This window comes from Sminthopsis crassicaudata, chromosome 5 (assembly GCF_048593235.1).
Source record: "Sminthopsis crassicaudata isolate SCR6 chromosome 5, ASM4859323v1, whole genome shotgun sequence".
Taxonomy (NCBI): Eukaryota; Metazoa; Chordata; class Mammalia; order Dasyuromorphia; family Dasyuridae; genus Sminthopsis; species Sminthopsis crassicaudata.
In genome coordinates, this window is record NC_133621.1 from 145848010 (window position 1) to 145873830 (window position 25821).

At 32.9% G+C, this 25821-nt stretch overlaps 1 protein-coding gene across 1 annotated transcript in view; it reads left to right on the plus strand.

Moving 5' to 3' along the window:
- The window catches only part of RELN (reelin), a 526398-nt gene that overhangs the window by 362405 nt on the left and 138172 nt on the right, over positions 1-25821 (plus strand). Inside the window, exons 21-23 of the mRNA XM_074268428.1 lie at positions 10715-10907; positions 16271-16383; positions 24758-24895. Coding sequence (XP_074124529.1) covers positions 10715-10907; positions 16271-16383; positions 24758-24895 — 444 coding nt within the window. The remainder of the gene's footprint in view (positions 1-10714; positions 10908-16270; positions 16384-24757; positions 24896-25821) is intronic.

Sequence of the window (25821 nt, forward strand, 5' to 3'; positions counted from 1 at the left end):
TTATCCATTCTGTCTTTGAATGCATGGGATGACTTCTCCAGGCTCTCTTGCCAAGCTTCCCTTTCCTTTTCCCATTTCTCTTCCAGCTCTCTTGTGAGAGCCTTTTTGATTTCCTCTATGAGGTTCTTTTGTATTGAGGAGCAGCTTATATCCCTCCCAGGGGATACATCTGGGAACATTCTGTTCCTAGTCTCCTCAGCATTTGAAGTCTGCTCCCTCTCCACACAGAAGCTGTCAATGGTTAGAGCCCTTTTGAATTTTTTGTTCATTTTGTCAGAGTAGGAATCAAAGAAAACAAACTGACAAGAGAAACAATTGGTCTGTTTTGCGGGGGATAGGGCTGGATGTTATTAATGGGCTTCCTCTACAGACTGGGGGTAGGGCAGCAGAGAGCCACTAACAGAACAGCAATGACTGTACTGAGTCTGCGCTCTGAGGCTCTGAGAACGCACCGAGTCAGTCCAGGTGGGGGTTGGGGGTGGCCGTGCTCTGAGAGACGCTGGCTTTCTGGGGTTTTAATCTTCACCTCCGGTGTTTACACCCTCTCTGCTGCTCCTGGCTTGCTGCCAAGACGGAGCATCCACACTGGGGCAAAAGCCCTTTCGCAGAGACGGCAGAGATCACACCCCTCCCCCTCCGGTCTGAGCTGTGTGAGCTGCCTGTCTTGCTCTGGCTGTCTGCCCTCAGTCTGCGCCCAGTCTGATTGACCCTCCCCCGAACAAACACAGACCTTTTCTGGCGACTTTCAAGGATGTCTTCTCTTGGTGATAATTTGTGGATTTCTTTCTGGGTCAAGCATTAAGTCAGAGGCTTGTCATGAAGTAAGTTCTGAGAGAAAACGAGGAGCTCAAGCAGCTGTCTACCTCCACGCCGCCATCTTGGCCGGAAGTCCTATTTAATTTCATTTCATTAGAAACAGCTTGATACTCTAGTCTAGTATTCTCCAAAGGAACAGGCAAAAGCTCAATGGATAACCAATAATAGGGTTAGAGTCTCAGGCTTCCCATGACAGCAAACTATAACAACTATACTACTCCCATCACCCTTTAAAAAACCACTTCACTTTGCCATCATATAACTACTTGACTATAAGATGCATTCTTTTAGAATATATTCTAGTGACTAATAAGAACTCTTTTCTTTTATTTTCATTAAAGTAAAATGAACTACATAGGATGGGTAGACATGGATAAACTGTAATATATTAATGCAAATTTTTGTATTATTGTTTCTTTAAATCTCATCCCTCTTTTAAATTTATTTTTGTCAAGCGATTCTCTCAGATTTATAACATCTTTTTCATTGCTTTCTCTCTTCAAAATGTGCATGACTAATATATTTCTGTTTGCGTTACTACAAATTCAAATATAAATATGAAATATCCACAAGTTTGTTGAGTTGACTCTACGATCAAGTGATCAAGAAGCATTTCTAAGAACTTACTAGGTACTAGATCCTAATGTTACACACACAAAAGTTAGAAGTTATTACCTCAAATATCTCTATTCTGTCAGAGAAGACAGCATGTGAGAGAGAGAGAGAGAGAGAGAGAGAGAGAGAGAGAGAGAGAGAGAGAGAGAGAGGAGAGAGGAGAGAGGAGAGACAGAAACAGAGAGAAAGAGAGAGAGAGAGAGAGAGGAGAGAGAGAGAGAGAGAGAGAGAGAGAGAGAGAGAGAGAGAGAGAGAGAGAGAGAGAGAGAGAGAGAGAGAAGGAGGAGGGAGGGAGGGAGGGAGGGAGGAGGGGAGGAGAGAGAGAGAGAGAGAGAGAGAGAGAGAGAGAGAGAGAGAGAGAGAGAGAGAGAGAGAGAGAGAGGGAGGGAGGGAGGAGGGAGGGAGGGGAGAGAGGGAGGGGAGGGAGGGAGGGAGGGAGGGAGGGAGAGGGAGGGAGAGAGAGAGAGAGAGAGAGAGAGAGAGAGAGAGAGAGAGAGAGAGAGAGAGAGAGCGAGAGAGAGCGCACTCAGAGGCTAGGAATTCTAAGTTGTGATTAAGAGGAGAGCCATATGTATTCCTTTAATAATGGGATGCTAGCTGTTCTTATTAACAAATGCAAAATAGTGTAAAGGATTTCAGATAATATCTGGGCAAATCAGAACAGGCATCATGTAGAAAGTTGAATCTTGAAGGAAGTTAGAGATTCTAAGAGACTGAAAAGATGAGAGCCACAATCTGGATTTTTTTTTTAGTTTATAAGGGTGCTACTCTTTCCATTAGCCAATGTAAAATAGCAGAAAGAGTCTTGGTTTAGATCTAGAAAAACTCTTACAAGTTAATATTGTTAATGTGACTAGAATAGACTTAAAAAAACTAAAGCTTCCCCCCCTTTCTTTATACTACTGCAGCAACAGAAAGAAATTATATATAACATGTGGTCATTGAGAATCACCCATTATTGGCATTACCCCTATCCCCCATACCTCCATGAGTCTCTTGGGAGGCTCAGACAAGTGACAGAAGATATAGACTTAAGACTGACTCATTAACAAAAAGTAAAAGAAGCATAGACAAGGTTCAGTATTATCAATTTAGCATAAAGACACTCTCTAACCTTTGTGTCCATTACTTAAGCAATGATTTTGACTTCCAACCAATTTTTCTCACATAACCATATAATTGTACATAAGAAGGAAAAGACATAAATAAACTGAAAATATCCACTATGGAGACATAACTTTAATCTTCAAAACTTCCATATTTATACTTTATTTTCCCTTTTTCTTCTATAAACTAGAAGTTTTTATGTTATCAGATCCTTGCATAAAAATATTCTGCAACTACCAAATATCATATCCAGTACTGTTCTTTGGAGAGGGACTATATTCTGCAAAAGATGAATAAACAGAGCAACAAAATATTTACTCTCTTAGATTTTATAGAAGGAAAGTTTATCTAAATAAAAATAAGTTTCCATATCAGGATAAGAAAGTCTGGATCCAAGTTTCTAGGTGTATTCTGGAAATGGCATCAAGAATAAAGAACCTAAAGAAAATAGCCCAGATACCCAAAGATTAAAGGCAAAGACAAAAAGAGCAATAGATAGAAAAGGACATTAAAAGCTCATGATTTTTGTTAGTCTTCAAGGAGATGCATAAAAGTAATACTCCAAAGTAACTCAAATGCTGAATTCACCTTTGAAATCTTTAGTGAAAGAAATAAAGGGGAAAAAACAGCATACTCACTTAGAAACTTATAAAAAGTCTTTCAAAAGGAGCAGTGAGCAAAATGCATGAAGAAATGCCTTATGTGAAAAAATTCCAAATTTCCTTGAAGCAGTAGGTTTGTTGAGGTGACATACATTAAAACACCAATTCTATGAAGTTATAAAAATAAACTGGTGAACACCACAAAGGGTTTTATTAACTTTATTAGGTACAACATTAAACAACAATACAAATAACTATACTAGATAACAATTTAGATTTTACTTGTTTCCATTCATAAAGTATTAAAATACATATATTAGAATAAGTATTTTCAGTTTCCATAGAATGATAACTTGAGCCTGTTAAGGGACCTCAGGAATTATCTAATCTAGGTTCCTTTAAAAAAAAAAAAAAAAAAAAAAAAAAGGAAGCAGTATAGTAGAGCAGAATGTGTTGAATCTGGAAACAGAGGATGTGTATTTGAATTCCATCTTAACCATTAACTATTGGTTTGACCCTGAGCAAGCTGATAAAGCTTTATGGGTCTGATCTCTTATCTGTAAAAATGAAGGCATTTGACCATCTGACCCCAGATGTTCCTTCTGATTCTAATGAATGATCCTTAACCTTGGAAATTTTCTTCTCATTATTTGTAAATTCATATTTTAGAATTTATTGAGACTGAACAATTCACCAGAATTTCAGTACTAAGATTTTGTGTGAAACATATCTTATAATGGAGTAGTGTTAGGTATCATAGATGTTTTATCTGCTTTCAAGGACTCTTTCTATGGTTTTAAACATTTCCTTATCAGGTGTTTCTATTTTTCCCTTGTTTGGTTTTGCTTGTTGTGATGGTGATGTCCTGTTGAAATGGAAAGGACAGATGGTTCCCATTCAGTGTTTTTTAAAGGATATGCTCTCAGAACCTATAACCTAAGATCTTTCATCACTGTGAAGCCATGTGTTTATCACATTCATGTTAAATAAGATACATTGCTAGTGTCTCCTCAAACCAAACAACAAAGTCACAGTATTATTGTTATTATTTCAATAGGCCTAAAACAAAAAGGAAAGTATTATTTTAACAATACTTGTAATCATACTGATTATTGTAATAACAATACAATATTATAAAATTATTTGCCTTTTTGGTGATCCATTTTTGTGCAGAAATACCCTTAAGCCTCCTTATTCCAAATTATGTTACCTACCTCTTGCCATCTATATGCTGACACAGGCAAGGGTCCTCTTTTGTACCTGTGGCTGTAGAGAAGAGAAATTGATTTTCATTTTGCATATTGGAATATGCCCTATTTTAGTGGTAATGGTGGTAGTGGTTTGCTCTTTGTTCTCAAAAAGGATCATGACTACAGGAAGCTAATGCCATGGGCTTGCAAGTGGAATTGGATTTAAGTAAAGGAGGATTGTACAAAGTCACCATGCTCACTTTCTCCTCCAAAGTCATCTAGATCCATGTAGATCAAGACAATAAGAGATGACGTTGGATACAGTGAGAGGTTTTGGCCTTTTTCTCCCTATTCTGGACAATCAAAAATAAGAAATTGTTTAGCCAATTTGCAGTTATGTTCTATTCTTTGTGAATTTCAGATTTTCTTGGCAAAGATACCAAGTAGTTTACCCTTTCTTTAGTTCCTTTTATAGATGAAAAAACTGAGACAAACAGAATTAAGTGACTTACCTAGGATCACACAGCTGATAAGGATCTGTAGTCAAATGTGAACTCAGGTCTTCCTGACTCCAGATCCAGCAATCTTATTCACTGATCTATGCCTCTGATTCTGTGAAAATCTTGAATTTGCCTCAGTGATCAGAAATATTTGAATGATCATGGTAGAAAGGATATGTCATTCTACTAGAGAAGGACAAATGTCATTATTTTTAAAAGATGAAAAGGAATGAAATCCATAACTATAAACCAATGAACTTGATTTTTATTCTTAGTAAAATTATATGATATATTCTTATGAGGGTGGTTACTGAAAATTTAGAAAAAGAAATAATTATTATAAAAATCCAGTATGGGTTCAAGAATAGGCCATGAAAGATTAGTCTCATTTCCTTCTTTTTTTAAAAAAACAAGGTAGATTGCTCTATCAAAAGAATGCTGTAGTTAACATACCTAGATTTTAGCAATGTATTTGATAAAAAGCTCAAGTGCTATTTGTGTATTCAAAATGGAGATATGTGGGACAGATAATGGAACAATATGATACTGATTGGATGATTGGATTGATTGGAACAGATTAGAACTGATTAATTATAATTATTATTATCATTAATTATTATTGGCTGAGTCCAAAAACTAGTTCGTAATGGTTCATTTTTAACTTCGGAAATAGTCTCTAGAGAACCCTAAGAATCTGTGCTTGGCCCTTGTGCTATTTGATATCTTTGATAATAATTTAGGTAAAGATATAGATAGCATATTTGTCAAATTTGTAGATATCAGGAAGGTGTGCTAATATATTGGATATAAATATAAAGATATAAACATATGTCAACAGGCTAGAGAATTGTCTAAATCTGATCAGATGAATTTTAATGGAAACATCTGAAAAGACTTTAATAAAGCAACCTATCAGCTGTGAAACCATAGAGCTATATCTAGACAGCAGGGGATTTTTTTTCCTAAAACAGATCTGGGATATTTTGTGAACTAAAAGTGCTACAATGATAAGATTTTTATTTACCATGAGGGTAATATGATTTTACCTATATTAAGAAAAGCATAGTACAAAATCTAACACCCATCCCTATTAAAAACACTAGAGAGTGTAGGAATAAATGAAAATGATCAGTAGAATTTCAAAGCTATTAGTAATGGGAATAAATTACAACCATTCCCAATAAGATCAGGGGTGATACAAGGTTGCCCACTATCACTATTAATATTCAATACTGCATTAGAAATATTAGCTTCAGCAATAAGAGAAGGAAAAGTAATTAGAGTAGGCAATGAGGAAACCAAATTATCATTTTTTCTTATATGATGGTATACTTAGAGACTCCTAGAGAATAAACAAAAAAACTACTAGAAACAATTCATAAATTTAGCAAAGTTGCAGGATACAAAATAAATCCACATAAATCATCAGAATTTCTATATGTTACCAACAAACTCCAGCCCAAGAGATACAAGAAAAATTCCCTTTAAAATAATTATAAATAATAATAAGTTATTTGGAAATCTACTTACCAAGACAGGAACTATATGAACACAATTACAAAACACTTTCCACACAAATAAAGCCGGAATCAATTGAAAGAATATCAAGTGCTCATGGGTAGGCCAAGCTAATATAATAAAAATGGCAAATATATCTAAATTAATTTACTCATTCAGTGCCATGCCAATCAAACCCCCAAAAAATTATTTTACAGAGCTAGAAAAAGTTTATCTAAAAGAATAAAAGATCAAGAATTTCAAGGGAATTAATGAGTAGCTAGTACTAGACCTAAAACTATATTATAAAGCAGTGGTCATCAAAACCATTTGGTACTGGCTAAGAAATAAGAGTAGTTGATCAGTGGAATAGGTTAAGTTCACAAAACACAATAGTCAATGACTATAGTAACCTAGTGCTTGATACTATTTCAAAAAAAATATCTGGGAAAATTGGAAAATAGTATGGCAGAAACTAGACATTGACCATACCTATACCAAGATAAGGTAGAAATGGGTTCATGATCTAGATATATAAAGAGTGATATTATAAGCAAATTAGAAGAACAAAGGATAGTTTTCCTCTCAGGTCTGTGAAGAAGGAAGGAATTTGTACTCTAGAAGAACTAGAGTACCTTATGGAATGCAAAATGGATGATTTTTATAATTTTAAGTTAAAAAGTTTTGTACAAAAAAATCAATGCAGATGATATTAGAAGAGAAGCAGTAAACTGAGGGGGAAATTTTATTTCCAAGGGTTCTGATATAGGCTTCATTTCTAAAATACGTAGAGAACTGACTCAAATTTAAAAGAATACAAACCATTCTCGAGTTGATAAATGGTCAAAGGATATGAACAGACAATTTTCCAACGAAGAAATTAAAACCATTTCAAATCATATGAAAAAAAAATGCTCTAAATCACTATTGTTCAGAGAAATGCAAATTAAGACAACTCTGAGGCACCACTACATACTTATCAGATTGGCTAAGGTGACAGGAAAAGATAATGATGAATGTTGGAAGGAATGTGAGAAAACTGGGACAATAATACGTTGGTGGAGTTGGGAACTGATTCAACCATTGTGGAGAGCAATTTAGAACTATGTCCAAAAGGTTATCAAATTGTGTATATCATTTGATCCAGGAGTATCTTTACTGGATCTGTATCCCAAAGAGATCCATAAAAAGGGAGAAAGGACCCACATGTGCAGAAATGTTTGCAGCATTTTTTTGTAGTCACAAGGAACTGGAAACTGAGTGGATGCCCATCAGTTGGAGAATGGCTGGATAAGTTATAATATATGAATGTTATGGAATATTAGAAACAAAATTTGGAACACAAGATTTTGCAAGGGTGAATGTTGAAAATTATATATAGATATGTTTTAAAAATAAAAAGCTTTTAAAAAGATCATAGTATCTAAGATTATTCCATTTGTTCCATTGTATTCTGCTCTAATCATCCTCCATTTCAAGTATTTTCTTCATTTCTGGGACATTTATAAAAGGAAAAATAGAGGTAAAACTGGATTGTAAAGGTCCTCAAGTTTGATAGGAATATACTAATAAATGTGTAACAACTGTGTTCCTGGGGTGGAAAAAAGACACATTTAAACTACATTATTAACACTTTCTTAAACCTAGGCAATCCACAGAATCATAAATTAAGCCCTGGTTTGTAGTTTCCCCATTTCAGAGGTGTAAAAGCTCATGCCAAAAATTCAATAATTAAAAGGATCCCATTCAAGCTGACTTTGGTACACCTATGCATATTGCAAATCAACTGAATCATCTGGGAATGTTTAGCTTAAGTAGATTGATGGGATAGACATTTTCAGATATCTGAAGGATTATAAATTGAATTACATTTGCTCCTTTGTCTTCACAGAACATATCTAGGAGCAATGAAAAGTTGCAAAGAAGCAAATTAAGGTTTAATATAAAAAGTTCTCCAAAAGTGGATTTGGCTGCCTCCACAAAGTGCTGTTTTTTTCTTTATTAGAAACCTTCAAGCAAAGATTCTATGACTACTTGTTGAGCATTTTAAGATAATAATAGATTGGTCTAGATAACGTCTGAGTTTTCTTATACTTATAAGATCAGAAGAAAGCACAGATTGAGGGATTAGTCTTAGCTAAATAAGGATGCCCCTTTCCTTAACAAGATAATTCAGTAGAATTGGATATGAGATCATTTGTTAAAAACAGTTAACTCATTAAGTTTTACTCTCCTCTCTATGCTTTCATATGTTCATCTTTTTAAAATTTTACTAAAGTACACATAAATTAATGCCCAAAGAATATTTCTCAAACATAGCAAGCTTATTTGCAATAGCTGACCTTAGCCAAGTGCTTAGTAGGACTATTTGCATGAATTTTGTTCTAGTGATGTCCCATAATCAGTTGTAGACTACACAAAAACTTAATTATCTAGAAGTCCATGTAGTACCCAAATACCAGCAAATAGGGTAATTCCTCTCAAGTGTCCCAGGATGATTCCATTATACCTTTAAACAAGCACTTTTGCGATGGGGTTAAAAGAGCACAATTTATGAACCTCTGCTTTCTACTTGAGTCACATGGGCAAGTTATATAACCCTGACCCTGTCCTCAGTTTTCTTTATCTGTAAAATGCAAAATTTGAACTCATGTCCTATAATGTCTCTTGCTGCTTTCAATCTGTATCCCATCATCCTATGAACTTATAAGACAAGTGAGAAAGGCTCATTCCTTCCTAGAAATCTCCCCAGATGCTAGTTTAAGATCAGTCTGAAGAAAATAATTCTCAGATAATTTTGGGTATTGTTTCTTTCAAAAATGAAAACAAAAGTATATTATCCACAGCTGGGAAAAATTAATCTAATTTTCTCAGAAGAATAGAAAAATGGAAAATTATTGGACCTTAGTGCATAATAAATGGAAGCAGTAAATGACCAGAGCCTAATTATTCAAGAACATGGAGAAATAAGGAAACTAATGGAAAGGTGATTTAGAACTTATAGAAATAGATGTAAAAGCAAAAAGGAAACACAGTTTGTTTCCTCCTGTCCTCTCTTCCTTTATATTAAGAAGTGGCTTAGAAAAACAATTACTTTTTTGATTCCTTATGAATCACTGGATTCTTTGCTTCTTGTCTTTGAGTCAGCTATGCCCATCTCCATTTCATTGTTACCTAGTCCAAAATGTTACCTCAGATAGCTTGGTATTCTAGTTCTACCTCATCTGTTAGGTAGACAAACAGGCCAGCTCCATTTTAGTATCAGATGCTTACATAGACCAATTCTAAGTTTTTATAACTCAGATTTTGCCTTCCCTGGAACCTATCTTTCTTTGCTATTGCTACAGCTAAAAATTAACTATACCCTGCAATAGGGATAGCAAGTACTGCTTGCCTGAATGAGGCCTGAACTTGATTAATTTGTGATTGGAAAATGTTGAACAAAATATTTTTAATACAACATAGATGATGTTACTTTGTGACTTTCAAAGTCAACATGTGGCCTTCAGGGATCCATTTCTATTTAAATTTCACATCATAGTCCTACAATATTGTTTAACCTAAATTGTTTTATAGTAGTTTTAATATTGTTAAGTGTGACTGAGAAAAATACCTTTCAATGATTTTCAAATATTTTTGTTATTTATACTAAGGTTATACCGTGTCATTAATCAGAAATTAACTGTATTTGACTTCAGAAATTTATTTTTAATTTATTTTACTGTTGAATATGAGTGTTTCCACTATTCTTAGAATTTCATACTTCAAACAAAATTATGAAGATATATGAGACCTGGAGAAAGATAAGCCATAAAGTTTTGTTTAGCTTTCCTTTCCCACCTCCCTACTCAACTTATGGCGCTTATCATTTTGTCCTGGTAATAGATGACATTATCTCTTAAGTGGATGTAAAGTACAAATTTAATACAGTTATTGCTTTCCCTCTGTGCTTTCTTATATTTCTAATTCATATCTTTCTAAGAAATCATAGTTATAATTGGGATTTTTTAAACTTATTTTTACTTGGTCTTATTGAAAACAATAAGTTGATAAAGAATTTAGGAAGATTGAATACTGCTAAAAGATTTATTGAAGAACAACTTCCATAGAGATAATTGAATTGACTATACAACAGTGTATAGTTTCATATGCTTCATTTCATGTTAGTAAACTGCAAACTTCTTGAAAGCAATGAAGCCATAAACCAAATATTTGTGGAATCCCATAGCACACTCCCTCAATACTTGTTGACAGTCTCTTAGGAGTATAAATATCAATTTATACTTATATTTTTATTTATATTTAGGAGTATAAATATCAGCAATTGTAGTGTTACTTTTGAGATGACTCTGAATTGAGTTTCTGATTCACATTCTTTATCTCTCAGTTTTACAGGAGACTCTAAACTTGCCTCAAGCATGCGTTATGTGGAAACTCAGTCTATGCAGATTGGAGCTTCATATATGATACAGTTCAGTCTGGTGATGGGATGTGGTCAGAAATATACTCCCTATATGGACAACCAAGTGAAACTGGACTACTCTACCAATCATGGTCTTACATGGCACCTTGTACAAGAGGTAAGGCTTTATGATTGGGCCCTTTCTTTAAAAGCTACAAATGGTAAGTTTCCACAGTAATTAAAGAAGTTTACAGAAAATTGAGATATGAAAAGAAATGGCAAAATTGTTTGATTCTCTTTGAGCGTCCTTTGATCAGCTGCCCTGATCAAGGAATTAGTTAGAAGGCTGGAGGTTAAATCATATATTCCATGTAATCCAAACTTATTATGTTGCAAAAGTCTTTTTTTTTATGTTGCAAAAGTCTTTTTTTTTTAAGTATTTATCCTAGAGCAGCTAGGTGGCACAGTGAATAGAGCAACAGCCCTGGAATTCAGGAGTATCTGAGTTCAAATAGAACTTCAGACTTTTACTAGCTATGCGACCCAGAGCAGTTCACTTAACCCAAATTGCCTCCAAAAAAATTATTTCCTGTCTTATTGATAAGTTGTCAATAAACGAATAATGTTTATTAGAGGAAGATTCATTCCTGGGCATTTTGTAGTCCTAGGAAGATAGATGCTGGCATCATGTATTAGCAGAAAGGGAGTAGCTTTCTGTAGGTATTGAGCAAGATGAAGGAAAAAGCAGAATTCTGTGAATAGATCCCTCAATTCTTCAGTCTTCAATTCTTGCATCTACAAAATAGGATGATAACTGCAGGAATATGCAAGAAAAAACTAATAAGTTTTTTGAAACTTGTTTTTTTTTTGAACAAGTAAAATACTTCAAAAATAAATAATACATATAAAAACTCTTATTTCAAGAGGAAATAACATATAACAGAGACATGGCAGTACAAGAGATTAAATCCTTCCATTTTATGCAGAATTGGTTGGAGTTGTATGCATTTAGTAGTGCTCCTCTGTTTAAAAGGAAACCAGAGGCAATCCAGAGAAGACATAAAAATAATGAGAAGGATGAAAAATAATAATATCTGTTTGTTAAAAAATATATGTTGCTTAATTTGAAGAAAAAAAAAGGTTGGAGAGTAATTTTAGATTCTCTTAAAATATAGAAAAACCTATATGAAGGCATTGTCTTGTTCTAAACAAATTCTAAGAATTCTGAGAATGTGGAATGAGCCTCTATATGGGGTAATGGAACTGAATGTAGTATTACAAAAAAAATGTGGCAACATTAATTCTGAATATAACAACCAAAAATTAACTCAAAATCAAACAGATTATGAATCCGAGCAGTTTTTTGGCAGAATTTGCCCATGTTGAATAACTATGATATCACTATAGTCTTGCTAGTTAACATACAACATATGCACTTGCACTGCACATGAATGAAGGATACCAGAAACATTTCTGCTCAGGTTTGAGATAAGGTCATATAAAAATTTCCTGAGCAAAGAGGGATCATGAGAAGAAAAAAATTTAAGGCCTATTCTAAAACACTAGAGAGGGAAAAAAGAATAAAACATATTATGAAGAACATACACACACACACACACACACACACACACACACACACACACACACACATACACACACACATTTAGGATAGGCAGAAATCCATCTCAATAGATTTAAAACAATGAAATATGCTAATATAAGAAGCTATGAGATATTTAACCCTAGCTATCTTTCAGGCAGGCAGGTGATAATATATAAATTCTTCAAATATGGCTCCTTCTATGCTTATCACTTTTCCTTATGGCCACATGCCCTTGGGCTCCCTTCTTACTTAACCTTCATCTGCAATTAGACATTTCCTATATTTGCCAAATATTTGATGATTCTAAATATAAAAATCCTTTAAGGCAAAGACAATTTTGTTTTCTTCCTTTTCATCTTCAGCACCAAGCACAGTTCCTGGAACATCACAGGTACTCAATAAATACTGGTAGAATTGAATTTTTAAAGTTTTATTTTTGTTATTAAGCAGTAAAAAAAATCAAAAATTAAATTCATTGTGAAAAGGACAGAGGTATATTTACTACTTGAAATTTATATCATTAAATTGCATAGTGATTTCAGCTAACATCTTAAGAATTTTTAAGTATCTCTTAGGTATAAGACCTATGCTGAATCAGACATTCACAGAACTATAGCCTCTGCCCTCAAGGAAATGGCAGTTTAATTTAATAGGAAACACATGCATAAGTTAGTATGACAGAAAAAAAAAAAAAAGAAAAATTCAGGTAAGGCACATTTAAGGAATTCAATTTAAGCAAATTTTTGTTTTCAAAAAAAAAAAAAATCTAAAGGAAAGAATATTTTACCTTGGGGACGAGAAACCAGGAAAAATTTCAAAGAAGTGCAAACATTTCAACAGACAGAAATAAAGAGAATGTGTGTATTTTAAGCACTAAGGGAAAAAACCCTATAAATTCTCAGGGGAAGAGGAATGGGGGAAAATATCAGCTAACAACTACTGGTTGAGTTTGGATAGTATAGAGTGCTTTTTCTATTCCTAGCTACTCCCACACTCACATTGGACAAAAGGAAAAAACTCATAACAAATTAGTAAAGTATTAACTTCTCATGTTGATCATGCAAAAAAAAAAAAAAAAGTTTTTTTATTCTGCATCTTGAATTCATTTATTCTCTGTTAACAGAAAAATTCTATTCTTCATCATTGGGCTTCTTTGAAATCATGATCGATAATTGATCTAATTCTTAAATCTTTAAAAGTTATTTATCTTGTATATCAGTGGTTAAGTTCACTTTACTTTCCATCAGTTCATAAAATCTTTACAACTTCTTCTGAAATAATCCCTTATTTCTCATGGCATAGACATATTCTACTATACCTATATGTGATGATTTGTTTAGTTATTCCACAATTGATAGGCATCCTCTTACATTAAAGGAATATTTATATTAACTATAGAAATCCTCTAAAGATTTTTGATTGGGTTAGTGGCTTACTCAGCCATGCATCTTGGGAAGATTCTTTTGACAATGATATGTAGGAAAGATTAGAGAGGTGAAAGAAGGGATGTCAATTAGTATGATACTGCATTTTAGGTGAGAGTATGGGCTTTAATTAGGAGTGATATACAGAAGATGAATGTGAGAGACGTCATAGTGGTAAATTTGATACAACTTGGAAACTGAATGAAGACATGGAATGAGGAATGAGAAAAAGTCATGGACAACTTCATAGTTATAAACCTAAGAAGGGTACTCAGTAACTGAAAAAATGGTTGTGTCCTTAATAAGAATGGACAAGTCAGTAAGAAGATAACAGATTCCATTTTGGATCTGTTGAGTTCAAAGTACCTATAGGGTGTACAGGAGAAATGTCTCATGGATAGCTAATGTTGGGTTGGAATTCAGGACAGAAATTAAAGTAGCCATCATAGCAGAATGCCTGGAAATAGAAGGCACTATATTTTATTCCCTTCCTTTTCCCTTCCCTTCCCTATCTACGTAGATAAAAATAAATAAAGCTAGAGAGTATATAAGATTGCCAAAGGGGCACATAGACAGAAATAAAAGGCCAACCATAGAGCACTGATGGGCAACCACATTGGAGAACAGAAGAAAGATGAACCAACCAACTTAGAAGGACTAATTAAATGGAAATGAGAACTGGGAGATACTAGGATAATAGAAGCCAAAGGAAGAGAGAGTATCATGAAGGATCTAAAGTGAATAGTGTCATAGGTACAGAAACCTCAAGAGGGAGAAAGACTAAGAAAAGTTCATTTAATTTTTTAATTCAGGATCATTGGTATCTTTAAACAAAGTAGTTTCAGTAAAGTGATGGGGTTAGAAAGTCTTATATATGGGCATTTATTTCCAAGGACTTTGGGGTTTTTTTGTTTTTTTTTTCCAGTGGTAAGAAGGTGGGAGAGTATCCTCCCAACAAAGAAAAAAATTAGAAGAGAACAGAAGTAAAGTCAAAAGGAATCAAAGAATTCAGGACAGCTTTGTAAATCATGTTTGAATTTATTATATACTTTCCCTAAAAAATGGAGCAAATTCTATGTAATAAAAATTTATGTATCATCCTCTCCTTCTGTTTCCCAAAGTATATGAAAATGTTCTTTATATTTGTTTTTTATTAAATTCAAAAAATAAAAATATTTTAAAGGACTAAGTAGATGGTGAGAAAGTAGAGGCAGTAAGAAGTTAAACAGTAAAAGGAAAAGAAATATAGCTTTATATGAAGCATCAGACTTAATGGAAGGTTTTTGGAATAGGGAAGATTTTGGCTACTTGCAGCCAGAAGAAGTCAATAAATAAGTAAAGAATGACAACTAGAAGGGAGATATGGAACAAAGAGGCATGAGAGCAGATAGTCTTAAGTTCACAAATAGAAGCATTAGCCTTGACAAAGTGAAGGACTACCCTGAACTGGAGGGAAAGAATAATAGATGGGTGATCCTTTGAAGTATGGAGCAAGAAAGAGAAGGAAGAATATTTATAGCTTCAATCTTTTCATTTAAGTGAATGCTATATTCTGGAGGGTAGGAATGTAGAATTGTGAATTTTAGTAGAGAGGAGATTTAGCACAATATTTATGAGGAGTTTGTTAGTTAATTAAAAGATAAATAAAAGGAATGTCATCAACAGTGAGGACTCAACAATGAGTCTAAGATTGAACTAAACATGAATTGATTTGATTGTACTTTTCTAAAGTCATTTAAAAATATTCAAGTTTAAGAGCAAAGGAAGCAAATGAAAAGAATATTCAATATTAATTATTAGAAGGGCAAGAAGAGAGTAACAGCTAAGTGATGTAATCAGTAAGAGTGCCGTCCTAGAGTTAGGAAGACTCATCTTCCTGAGTTCAAATACGGCCTCAGACATTTACTAGTTGTGTGTCCTTGGGCAAATCACTTAACCCGGTTTGCCTCAGCTTTCTGATCTGTAAAAAGAGCTGGAGAAAGAAATAGCAAACCACTCCAATATCTCTGCCAAGAAAACCCCAAATGGGGCCATGAGAAATTAGACTGAAGTGAAAGGGCTAAACAACAAAGAGGGTAATGTTCATTGATGGAGTAGGTCTGGACAACAACAAAGGGGAATTTCAAAAAGGAGCAATGGTTCATTGATGGAGTGTCTTCTATACTGTTGCTATACCAAAATGTATTAACTTCAGGACTGTCAAGACTAAAGAGAAATAATTAGAGATGAAACAGAGAGGATATAGCAAGATATTGAGGGCAGAAAGCAGGATAAGAAGAATTGAGGCATAGGAATGATGGAAAGAAAAAAGAAGGAGAAATTTCAAAGTTATACAATACAAAGAACCCTGTAAGTGACTGAGACAGAATGGATAAGATATTAGTGGAAGTTTGATAAACTAATAGTATAGAACCCTCTAAATCCTTGTTCATTTCTAGAATAAGGAAAATATGACACGAGAAAAAATTTTAAAATGAGAAAGATAATCTTGATGTTTCAATGATTTTTATTTAGGAATGCCTTCCCGGAATGCCTAGCTGTCAGGAATTTACATCTGCAAGCATCTACCATTCCAGTGAATTTACACAATGGAGAAGAATCACTGTACTTCTTCCTCAGAAAACTTGGTAAGAGAGCTCATTTTAAAATATTGTTATCTTAACCTTGATATATCCTAGATTTGCTACATAACTATTTCTATGGAAGTGATTAGATTACAATACATTAGTTAAGTACAATAAGGAACTCTTTTTTTTTTTTTTTTTTTTTTTGAGAGAGAGGGGGTTTCACTTTCAGAAATTTGGGTTCTTGTATTGACAGGAAAACATAAACTTTTAATTTCATCTAAAACTTGTGTTACATAAAATAAATGTATTTTCTTCTCTTTTCCTAAAATGATCTTCTTACTATTGCATAATCCTGTGGAAATAACATTGAATTGGGAACCAAAAGATCAGGGTGGTCCCTCATTGACCTTGAATTATCTTTGTAGTCTTGAGCAGATCTTTAAAACTCTATGACCCTTATTTCCTCATCTGTAAAGTGAAGAGATTGACTAAATATGTCTTAAATTCCCTTGGAGTTCTAATATATTTTTTTCAAGAATGAAATCCATATCCAAAAAAAGAAGATAAATCTTAAAAATCATATCATTCTTGAATTGCTACTCTTCCAGTGCCATATTCTGCAAATAAAATAAATTAAACAAAATCCCGATTAGAACTTATACATCATTTAATGTAAAATATTTGGTTTTTATGGTAAAAATAACATTGGATATTATTTTTAGATTTATTTCTAGCTTTTGTTTTTTTAAATATTGAATTATTTCATCATAATAGAATAACTTTGCCTTTAAGAATAAGGGTTTGTACCAGCCCTGAAGTCAGGAGGACCTGAGTTGAAATTTGGCCTCAGAAACTTAACACTTCCTAGCTGTGTGACCCTGGGCAAGTCACTTAATCCCCATTGCCTCAGGGGAAAAAAGAATAAGGCTTTATGTTAGAATTTAAAATTCCAAAATCTGTTTTTTCAGTAATTTTTCATATGTTTATTACACTTTCTAACTTTTCTCATATTTTTCATTAATGTATCCACTTTGCCTAACTTTCTCTATTTAGGTATCTCTGCTATTCATTTTATAATTAGACTTTTTAAAAAATTTAAGTAAAAGTTTTAAAATATGATATATTTAATTGAGAGATTAGTAAGTGAAAAGCTAATGATTACTTAATAATCAAATTTTTAATTATTGTGGGAAATATTTTAAGTTATAAAAGGCTAACAGTTAATGAAAGATTAAAAAGTATTTGTAAATTTTTCAATTGTGTCTTTTTATAACCCCATTTGGAGTTTTCCTGGCAAAGATTTTTTACAGATAAGGAAACTGAGGCAAATAAGGTTAAATGGCATGCAATGGGTAACACAACTAGTAAGTTTCTGAGGCTATATTTGAACTCAAGAAGATGAGTCTTCCTAAATCCAGGCTTAGCATTCTCTCCCCCATACCAGCTACCTGCATTATTTGAATTATCTTTTCACTATAGTTAAGATGTTTTTATTGATGGCATGCAAAGTAATTTCAAAAATCATAGGAATGGATATTTAAATCTGCAAAGGATCTTAGAGATCATTGAATCCATCCTTTTTATTATACAAATAAGGAAACTGAGGTCTAGAGAGGTTAAACGACTTACCCAAAAATGTTTAGCAATGAAATGAAATAAAAAAAGTGACAATTTCTGCATGTAGTAGACATGTAAAGAGAAAAAAGGAGTAATCTAAGCATGTTTTTATTAAATAAGAAGCCATTGGAGAAGATACAAATGGCATTACATTAGTGAGAGGATAATTGTTTTAACAAGATCTTAGAAAGAATTATTTAAAATTACCCAAAGATAAGGGCTCCCAACTCTGAAATGTCAGAAAGTCAAAAAGCTAAAAATTCTAAGTGTGTAATTAGTGAAACATTAAAAAAGCAGATCATGCATTAAAGGCCACTTATGGAGACAAGTAAAGTCAAAGAGTAGAAAAAATGAACTTGGAAAATAGCAATGGGTCAATAGATTAGTGTTTATGATAAAGGCCAAGAGTAGGTTTAATATTGAGGTAGCTAGATGGCCCAGTGGATAGAGTACCTGGATTCAAGAAGACTCATTTTTTTAAAGTTCAAATGAATCACCCTGAACAAGTCACTTAATCCTATTTGCCTCAATTTCTTCATCTTGTAAAATGAGCTATAGAGGCAAATGGTAAACTACTCCAGTGTCACTGCCAAGAAAACCTCAAATAGAGTCAAAAGAGTTAGACATGAGTGAAATGACTAAACGACAAGATTTAGTAAGAATGAAAGACAGGAATGGAGAGTAGGCTTTGGTTAGAAGCAATAGAATTGTAGAACAAAGTACAAAGCAGAACTTTAGTCTCACCTTATGAGAAACAGTTCACAGTATAAATCTTGTCACCTGTGGAGATGTCAGGACAAAGTGAACAAAGCCAATTTTAACAATGAGTCTGTAAGAAAGTTTTGAAAGTTACCTTCCAGGCACTGGATGACTATAAAGACAAAATTCCACATTCATTAGGTTCCAAGGTGTCAAACCCAGACTATGAAGGGGAGGACACAGAGGAAAGCACATAGGCCATTCATTGAATTCTTGGCATTCCAGAGTATGACCTGACCCAGATCAAAAGATAATTGGGAAACATTTAACAAAATAAATAAAAATAAAGTGATATCGATAATGTTAATTTGAAGCTTTCTAAATCAATATGCTATCCCAGGGATCCATTTCCATGGAAATTTGACACCAGTACTTTAGGGCATGTTTAATTACCATTGGACTTTGCCAAGCACTCACCTGTTTATCTTCAACAAAAGATATCTGGGTCCTAGCACTCACCTTGAAGATTTCTAGGAGTGTGTTCCAGGGGATACTAAGTATCCTACCTCATTCTATCAGGAACCAATGACTCATTGGCAAGGAACATATGAATGTTTGAATTTACCCAATAACAATTAAATTTTTAAACCTTCCCTTAGCACTCATTCCTCATCTTTTTAACTATCTTTATTGTAGTGAGTCCTAGTGAATTGAGTCTGCTCGGAAGATAGATGTTCTTGAAATTGTTTATTAACAAATAAAAATTCCTGAGGATCAGCATTTAAAACTTTAAAATAATATTTAAATCAGTATCTAGTAGCCTGTTGCTTTCCTCAATTCCCAGAGTTCCCTCTATAGTATAGAAGTTTGCTTCATCCAAAGAATTATAGGAAATAAAATCTGATTTTGTTTAGTTCCCTATGTTTTCCTCCTACAACTGAGTAAAGGATTGCCTACTCAACTCAATTCACAATCCAGCAGGGACAAAGACAAAATAACAAAATAAAGACCAAAAAAAAAGACTCCTTGTGGAATTCTTAGCCTAAGATTCAGAGCACCTAGAGAGACCTTTTGAGAAAAACTAAACTTTCCAGTGCAGGTGATGTTTTGATTTTGGTTATCTTATTTTTATAGGGAATCTGAGGTATTCTATCCATAATTAGCTTGTCACAGAGCTGGGTAGATGGACTCAAGAACTGACCCATTGAAAAAAAGAAAACCTGCTGTCACCATTGCCTATCCTGATATCCTTCCTGGACTTTGAATCTAGCACCCATTCACCTCAACAATTTCATTTCTATTCTCAGTACCTATCTAAATCCCCAACCAAACTATCTTCCCAATATTTTTTTAAAAGTTGGATGGGGGGGGGGGACCTCTGTGGAGTGATGGGATGCTACATATGCATAATCGTTTTCAGACCAAGAGATTGTCAACTTGTTCACTGGACCTTAAAGATGTTTTCTAAAAGGTACCCCAATTTTACCCAGGGTAAGCATCCAATAGCTTAGTTCTCCATGTGTTCTACCTTAAAAGTAGGGCTGAAATTATTTAATTTAGATTTTCCCAGAAGTAATAATAGGAGTGAGATAAATCCAAACACTTTAATAAAGTATTTACTTTAGTATTCCAATTAATTGATATGTAAATAAATATTGTTGTAGCTTCAGAAAAACCAGGTGTTCTAATTGCTGTTTTTATGATGCTTAGAGTTTATTTTGAAAAGCTGAGATGTGGAGATAAAGTGTATTCATTTTCCTTAATACAGTTAAGTTGGTCCTTTTAGTTCATCTCACAACTTTTGAAAGAGTATATTTTCCTAAAGATTCAAGAGGAGAGTGAAGTCAGTTAGATTCTGCTTTGGCAAACCTCACCCCAAATGATTCAAACATATGAAAACATAAACATAGAGTCATCAACCAAATTTGGTTTTCCAGGGTCCTTGTGTATATGAATCTCTGTTAGCAGGAAAATATTGTTAGATGGTACCAACTTGTGGGGAAAACCATGAATGTATGCACCTGCTCAGAGAAATTGTATTATATAAGAATTGAACATTTGTTATCTGATAAAAATTAATTTCAATTTTATGAGGGACATTTACATAAGAACAGGACTTAATGAGATCCAAACAGCTGTCAGTTGCTGACTTCATAAACAAATCAATACTTAATGACTAAATAAGAGTTTTGGTATAATTGGGTGAATGTAATTACACTGACTCTGAAGGTGGCAAGTACAATTTTATCAGTTTGCATTTACCTTGATTCTTCAGGTTACCTGACTATCAAGAGAGAACTTGACATTATTTTACTTTAGATACTGAAATCTAAAAGACAAAAATCAAATAAAAAAGAATTTTGAGTTTTATTTCTGGTGTGCAATCTGCCCCTGGGAATCCATAGTACCTGACTAGAAACCATAAGACATTCCACAGTAATTATTTAACTTTCCAACTGAATCCCATGTAGACATAAAGTAAACACATGGTTAATCTCCAAGGTACCAGTCTTTCATATTTAAAAATAAAAATGTTCAAGGTTAAAGAGAAATGGAAAGTTTAAACATTTAAATTTTGGAAGCTATTTAGCTGTGCCACAACTGAAAATCAGTGAGATCACACTTTATATTCTCACCCTTGGCCAAATGGAGATTGCTCAAAACAAGGTGTTTTTTAAATCACTGAAACTGTGGCCAATATTCAACCCTTTCCCCCTTTCCTTTCTCTTAATTAACCTGTTCACATTCAAGTATGTATGACAATCTTTAATAGGATAATCCATGTTAAGCTTCTTTTATTTTAGGCAAGTAATTTAGTTTTAAAGTGCTTACAATAAACATGAATCAACTTGAAAAGGAAAAGAAAAAAATAATTTAGAATATGCTTATGTATAAATATTTAGACAAATAAATTCAGTGTAGCAACAGTAACCTTAGAGTCCATATTGTATTTCTATGTTAAAGTTGTGTTATAATGAAATTATCATTGGCATACATATTATTTTGCAATTTATTAACTCAATAAGCATTTGTTAAACATGAAATTTTTGCAAGATACTATGCTAAGCATGGAAAAGCCAAAGGCAAACAAACAAAGAAACAAACAACAACTCTAACATTCTAGGATGTTACATTCTCATAAGGGGTTACAACATTTATACAGATACGTGCAAAAGAATTTGGAGAAAGAAGGGGGAAGAGGTGGGAAGAATGAAAAAAATAGAAGAAAGTATGAATATGAATAAATAAATGTGTGTTAGTTTTGAGTGAATAAGTGTTATAGTGTAATTAGGGGCAGCTTGGCTCTGTGGATAGTGTCAACTTAGGAGTCAGAAGGACCTAAATTCAAATTTAGCCTCATGCTTACTAATTATGTGAATTTGGGTCAGTCACTTAACTCTATTTGTCTTTCTTTCCTCATCTGTAAAATGAGCTGGAGAAGGAAATGAGAAAACACTCCAGTATTTCTATCAAGAAAACCCAAATTGAGTCATGTAGAGTAAGATGTGATTAATTGACCCAAAAAAAATTTAATTATTATGTTAGAATGTGAGCTATTTGAAGACAGAAATGTTTTTGCTTTTCTTTGTATTCCCAGGACATAATACCTTAAGTGTTTAATATAAATGCTTACAGACTGACTGAGATGCTGAGAAATTAAGTAACTGGTGAAATGGCCAGTTATTGTCAGAAACAGGGTTTGAACCCAGATTTTTTCCAGTATCCATATACTGAGATGCCATGCTTCCTCTCCTATATGTTGTTATAGAACTCAAATTAGATCTGTGAAACAGATACACAGTTTTTTACTAAAGTACTATTGAAATACTTGTTATTACTAATTCTTCTTTTTTATAGATTCTTTTTTTTTTCAGTATTTCCCTTGTATTACTCCTGAAATTCTATTCCCTTACTAGTTTCAGTGTCTAGTTGAACATTGATGTGTTTTGAGGAAGTAGGATGGCCAAAATATCAATGATAATAGTCTTTAAGTAAAGTATCTTCTCTGATTCATAGATAAAGAAGTTGTGTTTCAGGGACTTTTCCTTTTTAGTTTGATAACTTTTTAGGTAAACTATATCATGAAAGATTTAGAATCATCTGTCTCCATAGCTGAAACATCCAAATTAAAACCTCTATTACCAAGTCATGCAATAGGCCTTATCCTATTATGTAACTATGGAAATAAAGAACTCCTAAAAATGGCCATTTCTGTTCAGAAATCATAAATTGTTAGTCTTGTAAGTGGTCATGAAGACCCATCCTCCTCATTTGATAGAATTGAAAATCTGTAGAGAAATACAGTGGCATCTTGTTCAAGATCACATAGCTCTTTAGTACTAAAATTAGATTGAGAACCCTTTTTTCTGACTTTCTCCCTACAGGTTATTTTTTCCATTAAACTATGATGCTATAAAAATGGATAAATCAGAATAGTTACCTTTATTCTATGGCATGGTGCAAATCATTTATAAAATGTTATCCAAGTTCTCAAAATAATATAAAATGGAGAACCAATGGATAGAATAAATTTTATTTATCTTAATCATTTTTACCAAGAATGTATACTTTATTATATACTTTCATTACTATATATGATCAAACAGTTTCAATAGTATCAAATTAATAACTTTTATGTTTATTAAATATGTTAAATATATTAATAATGTCATTCAGGTATTAATCAAATAATTTTAATAGCACTAACCTGGGTCCCATTTTTTGGGGAAAATTCATACCCTTGAGAAGTTACTGATAATAAATAATAAAACAATAAAAGACTTTTTCTTATTATGGAAAACTATTAACTTTATATAGTCATGAAAATTGAAGCAGCACCTATTTTGTTTGAAAATAAAAATTGTTATTCCAAAGGAAGTGAGCATAATCTCATTGGAAGTATCACTGAGGATCATGAATGTGTAAGAAGGCATCACTCTGCTAGATGCACCTCAGAAAATTCAGAAATCATCCTACCAGAACTGGAAATGCAAACTATTATCCACAGATCATGAATTAAAGAAAAATAATAAAGGCCTATCTGAACTTTAACAATCTTCTTAGCATAACTGACATAATAGGCTTTAAGAGTTCTTGCAGTACCATTAAGGTCTGAGCTCTCAATGGATGCTGTACTGGAAATATGGGATTCAGTCTGTGACTCTGGGTTCATGCCCATTCATTTCTGAAAATCATTCCTAAATGAGTATTGGAGAATCACAATTATCTGACCTCTTTACCAGGAAATCTTCAGAGGGAAAAAAATCAAACTTTCAGAGGTTTATAAAAAATAGTTTGTGGCATTCACTAAATTAAAATGGCTCTAATTTTTTTTCAGTTACCAATTGGATATATTACTAAATTTCTGCTGCAGAAATGTCAATATGCTTTTTCTTCTTCTGCAGACCTTATTTCTAAGTCACAATCAAGTTCCCTAAGATTTCTTGATGTCTACTAGACCTCTTATTTGCTTTGATTTAGTATCAATTTGTTTTTGAAAAAGAAGGAAGTTATTTTTCAGTATGAATAAACAGATCAGTGCTTCTGGATATTATTATTCAATTTATTGAGGTCATTTAACAATGCTATATAGTCCATGTATTATATTGTGCTAATCATTTCTATTCCTTATCCAATAATTCTTGTATTATTTCTTGTTTTATTTTGAGAGTTAAATAAAATGTGGTCTTCCTATAATTTAAAACAAAATGTCCATCATTTAACAATCAACTAATATAATAAGGATGAGAATTTTTAGAAAAATCTTTCTCCCTTAGCTTTGTTTCACTAACATTAAATATTAATATAAAATGTATCAATGTTTGATATTTTGATTTGCTTAATTTTTCTAAAACTCAATAATTTTAATAATTTAAATACATAAAAAAGAACTTCTTTTGACTTTCACAATGTATTACTTATAATAGTTATATTTTCCATTTCAACATTTCAGAAAAACTAAGTTCAATATGTACAAAAATGGTTGGCAATCAAATAAAAATTCCAGAGAGCATATAGTCTAAAAAGAAAGTGCTGTGAGAATAAGTTTTTCTTTAATATTCTTCTACAGGAAGTTTCAAAGAATGGTATTTTATTTTTCTTTTTAATATATTTCCAGGTCCAGTGCTACTCGCTTTCGTTGGAGTCAGAGCTATTATACAACACAAGATGAATGGGCTTTAGACAATATTTATATAGGACAGCAATGTCCAAATATGTGTAATGGGCATGGCTGGTGTGAGCGAGGATTATGCAAGTACGTATTTAAAAAAAAAAAAAAAAAGTTGAGAGAATTTCTGTTGCTAGAGAATTCTTTTTATGAATATTACCCCAGAATTTGTAAAAATTATTCTGTGAATGCATTATTACCTATGAAATAACCAAAAGGAAAGGTTCTTTCTTGCCCTTGGTTCGGATACATGGTATTACAATATTACTCTACTGGAAATTACTCTATCAGGGAATTTCTTTGAAATTTGTAAGTTAGCATCCACTTCTAAAAGCTTCAGAGAATATATATACATACATACATACATACATATATATACAGATTTTGTCAAGAAAAAAATGTTTATATAAAAGAGAGGATAGATTGCAGAAATGGCAAGAGACTGGGTGGAAGAAAGGATTATGAGACTGATCATAATTTACATTTACATTTTTATATTATATTATTCCCTAAAAAGTCACATACTATAATCTAGGGAATTGAATCAAATTAGATTGAGTACTACATTGTCGAGACAAATACAGAAACAGAAACAGAGAAATAGAGAGATAGACCTTGGAAGAATTGGTAATTTTGTGAAAGAGACACAGTATCTATGACTTAGTATACCTTTTGTAGTTTTTTGTTTGTTTGTTTGTTTTTATTTCATGTAAAAAAGTTGAGCAGGTGACCCCCTGATCATTCCTGCCTAATGTCAAAGCAAAAAGGCACACCTCAGAAATATTGTAAGTTTGGTTTCAGACCACTGCAATAAAGCAAATATCACAAAATATTTTTTTGGTTTTCCAGTATATATAAAAGTTATGTTTACATTATATGGTAGTCTATTAAGCATACAGTAGAATTATGTCTTTAAAAAATCCCAAGGTATTTACTTTAATTAAAATGCTAAAAAGAAATATCCATTATCTGAGCCTTCAGCAAGTCAAAATCTTTTTTTGCTGGAGAGTATT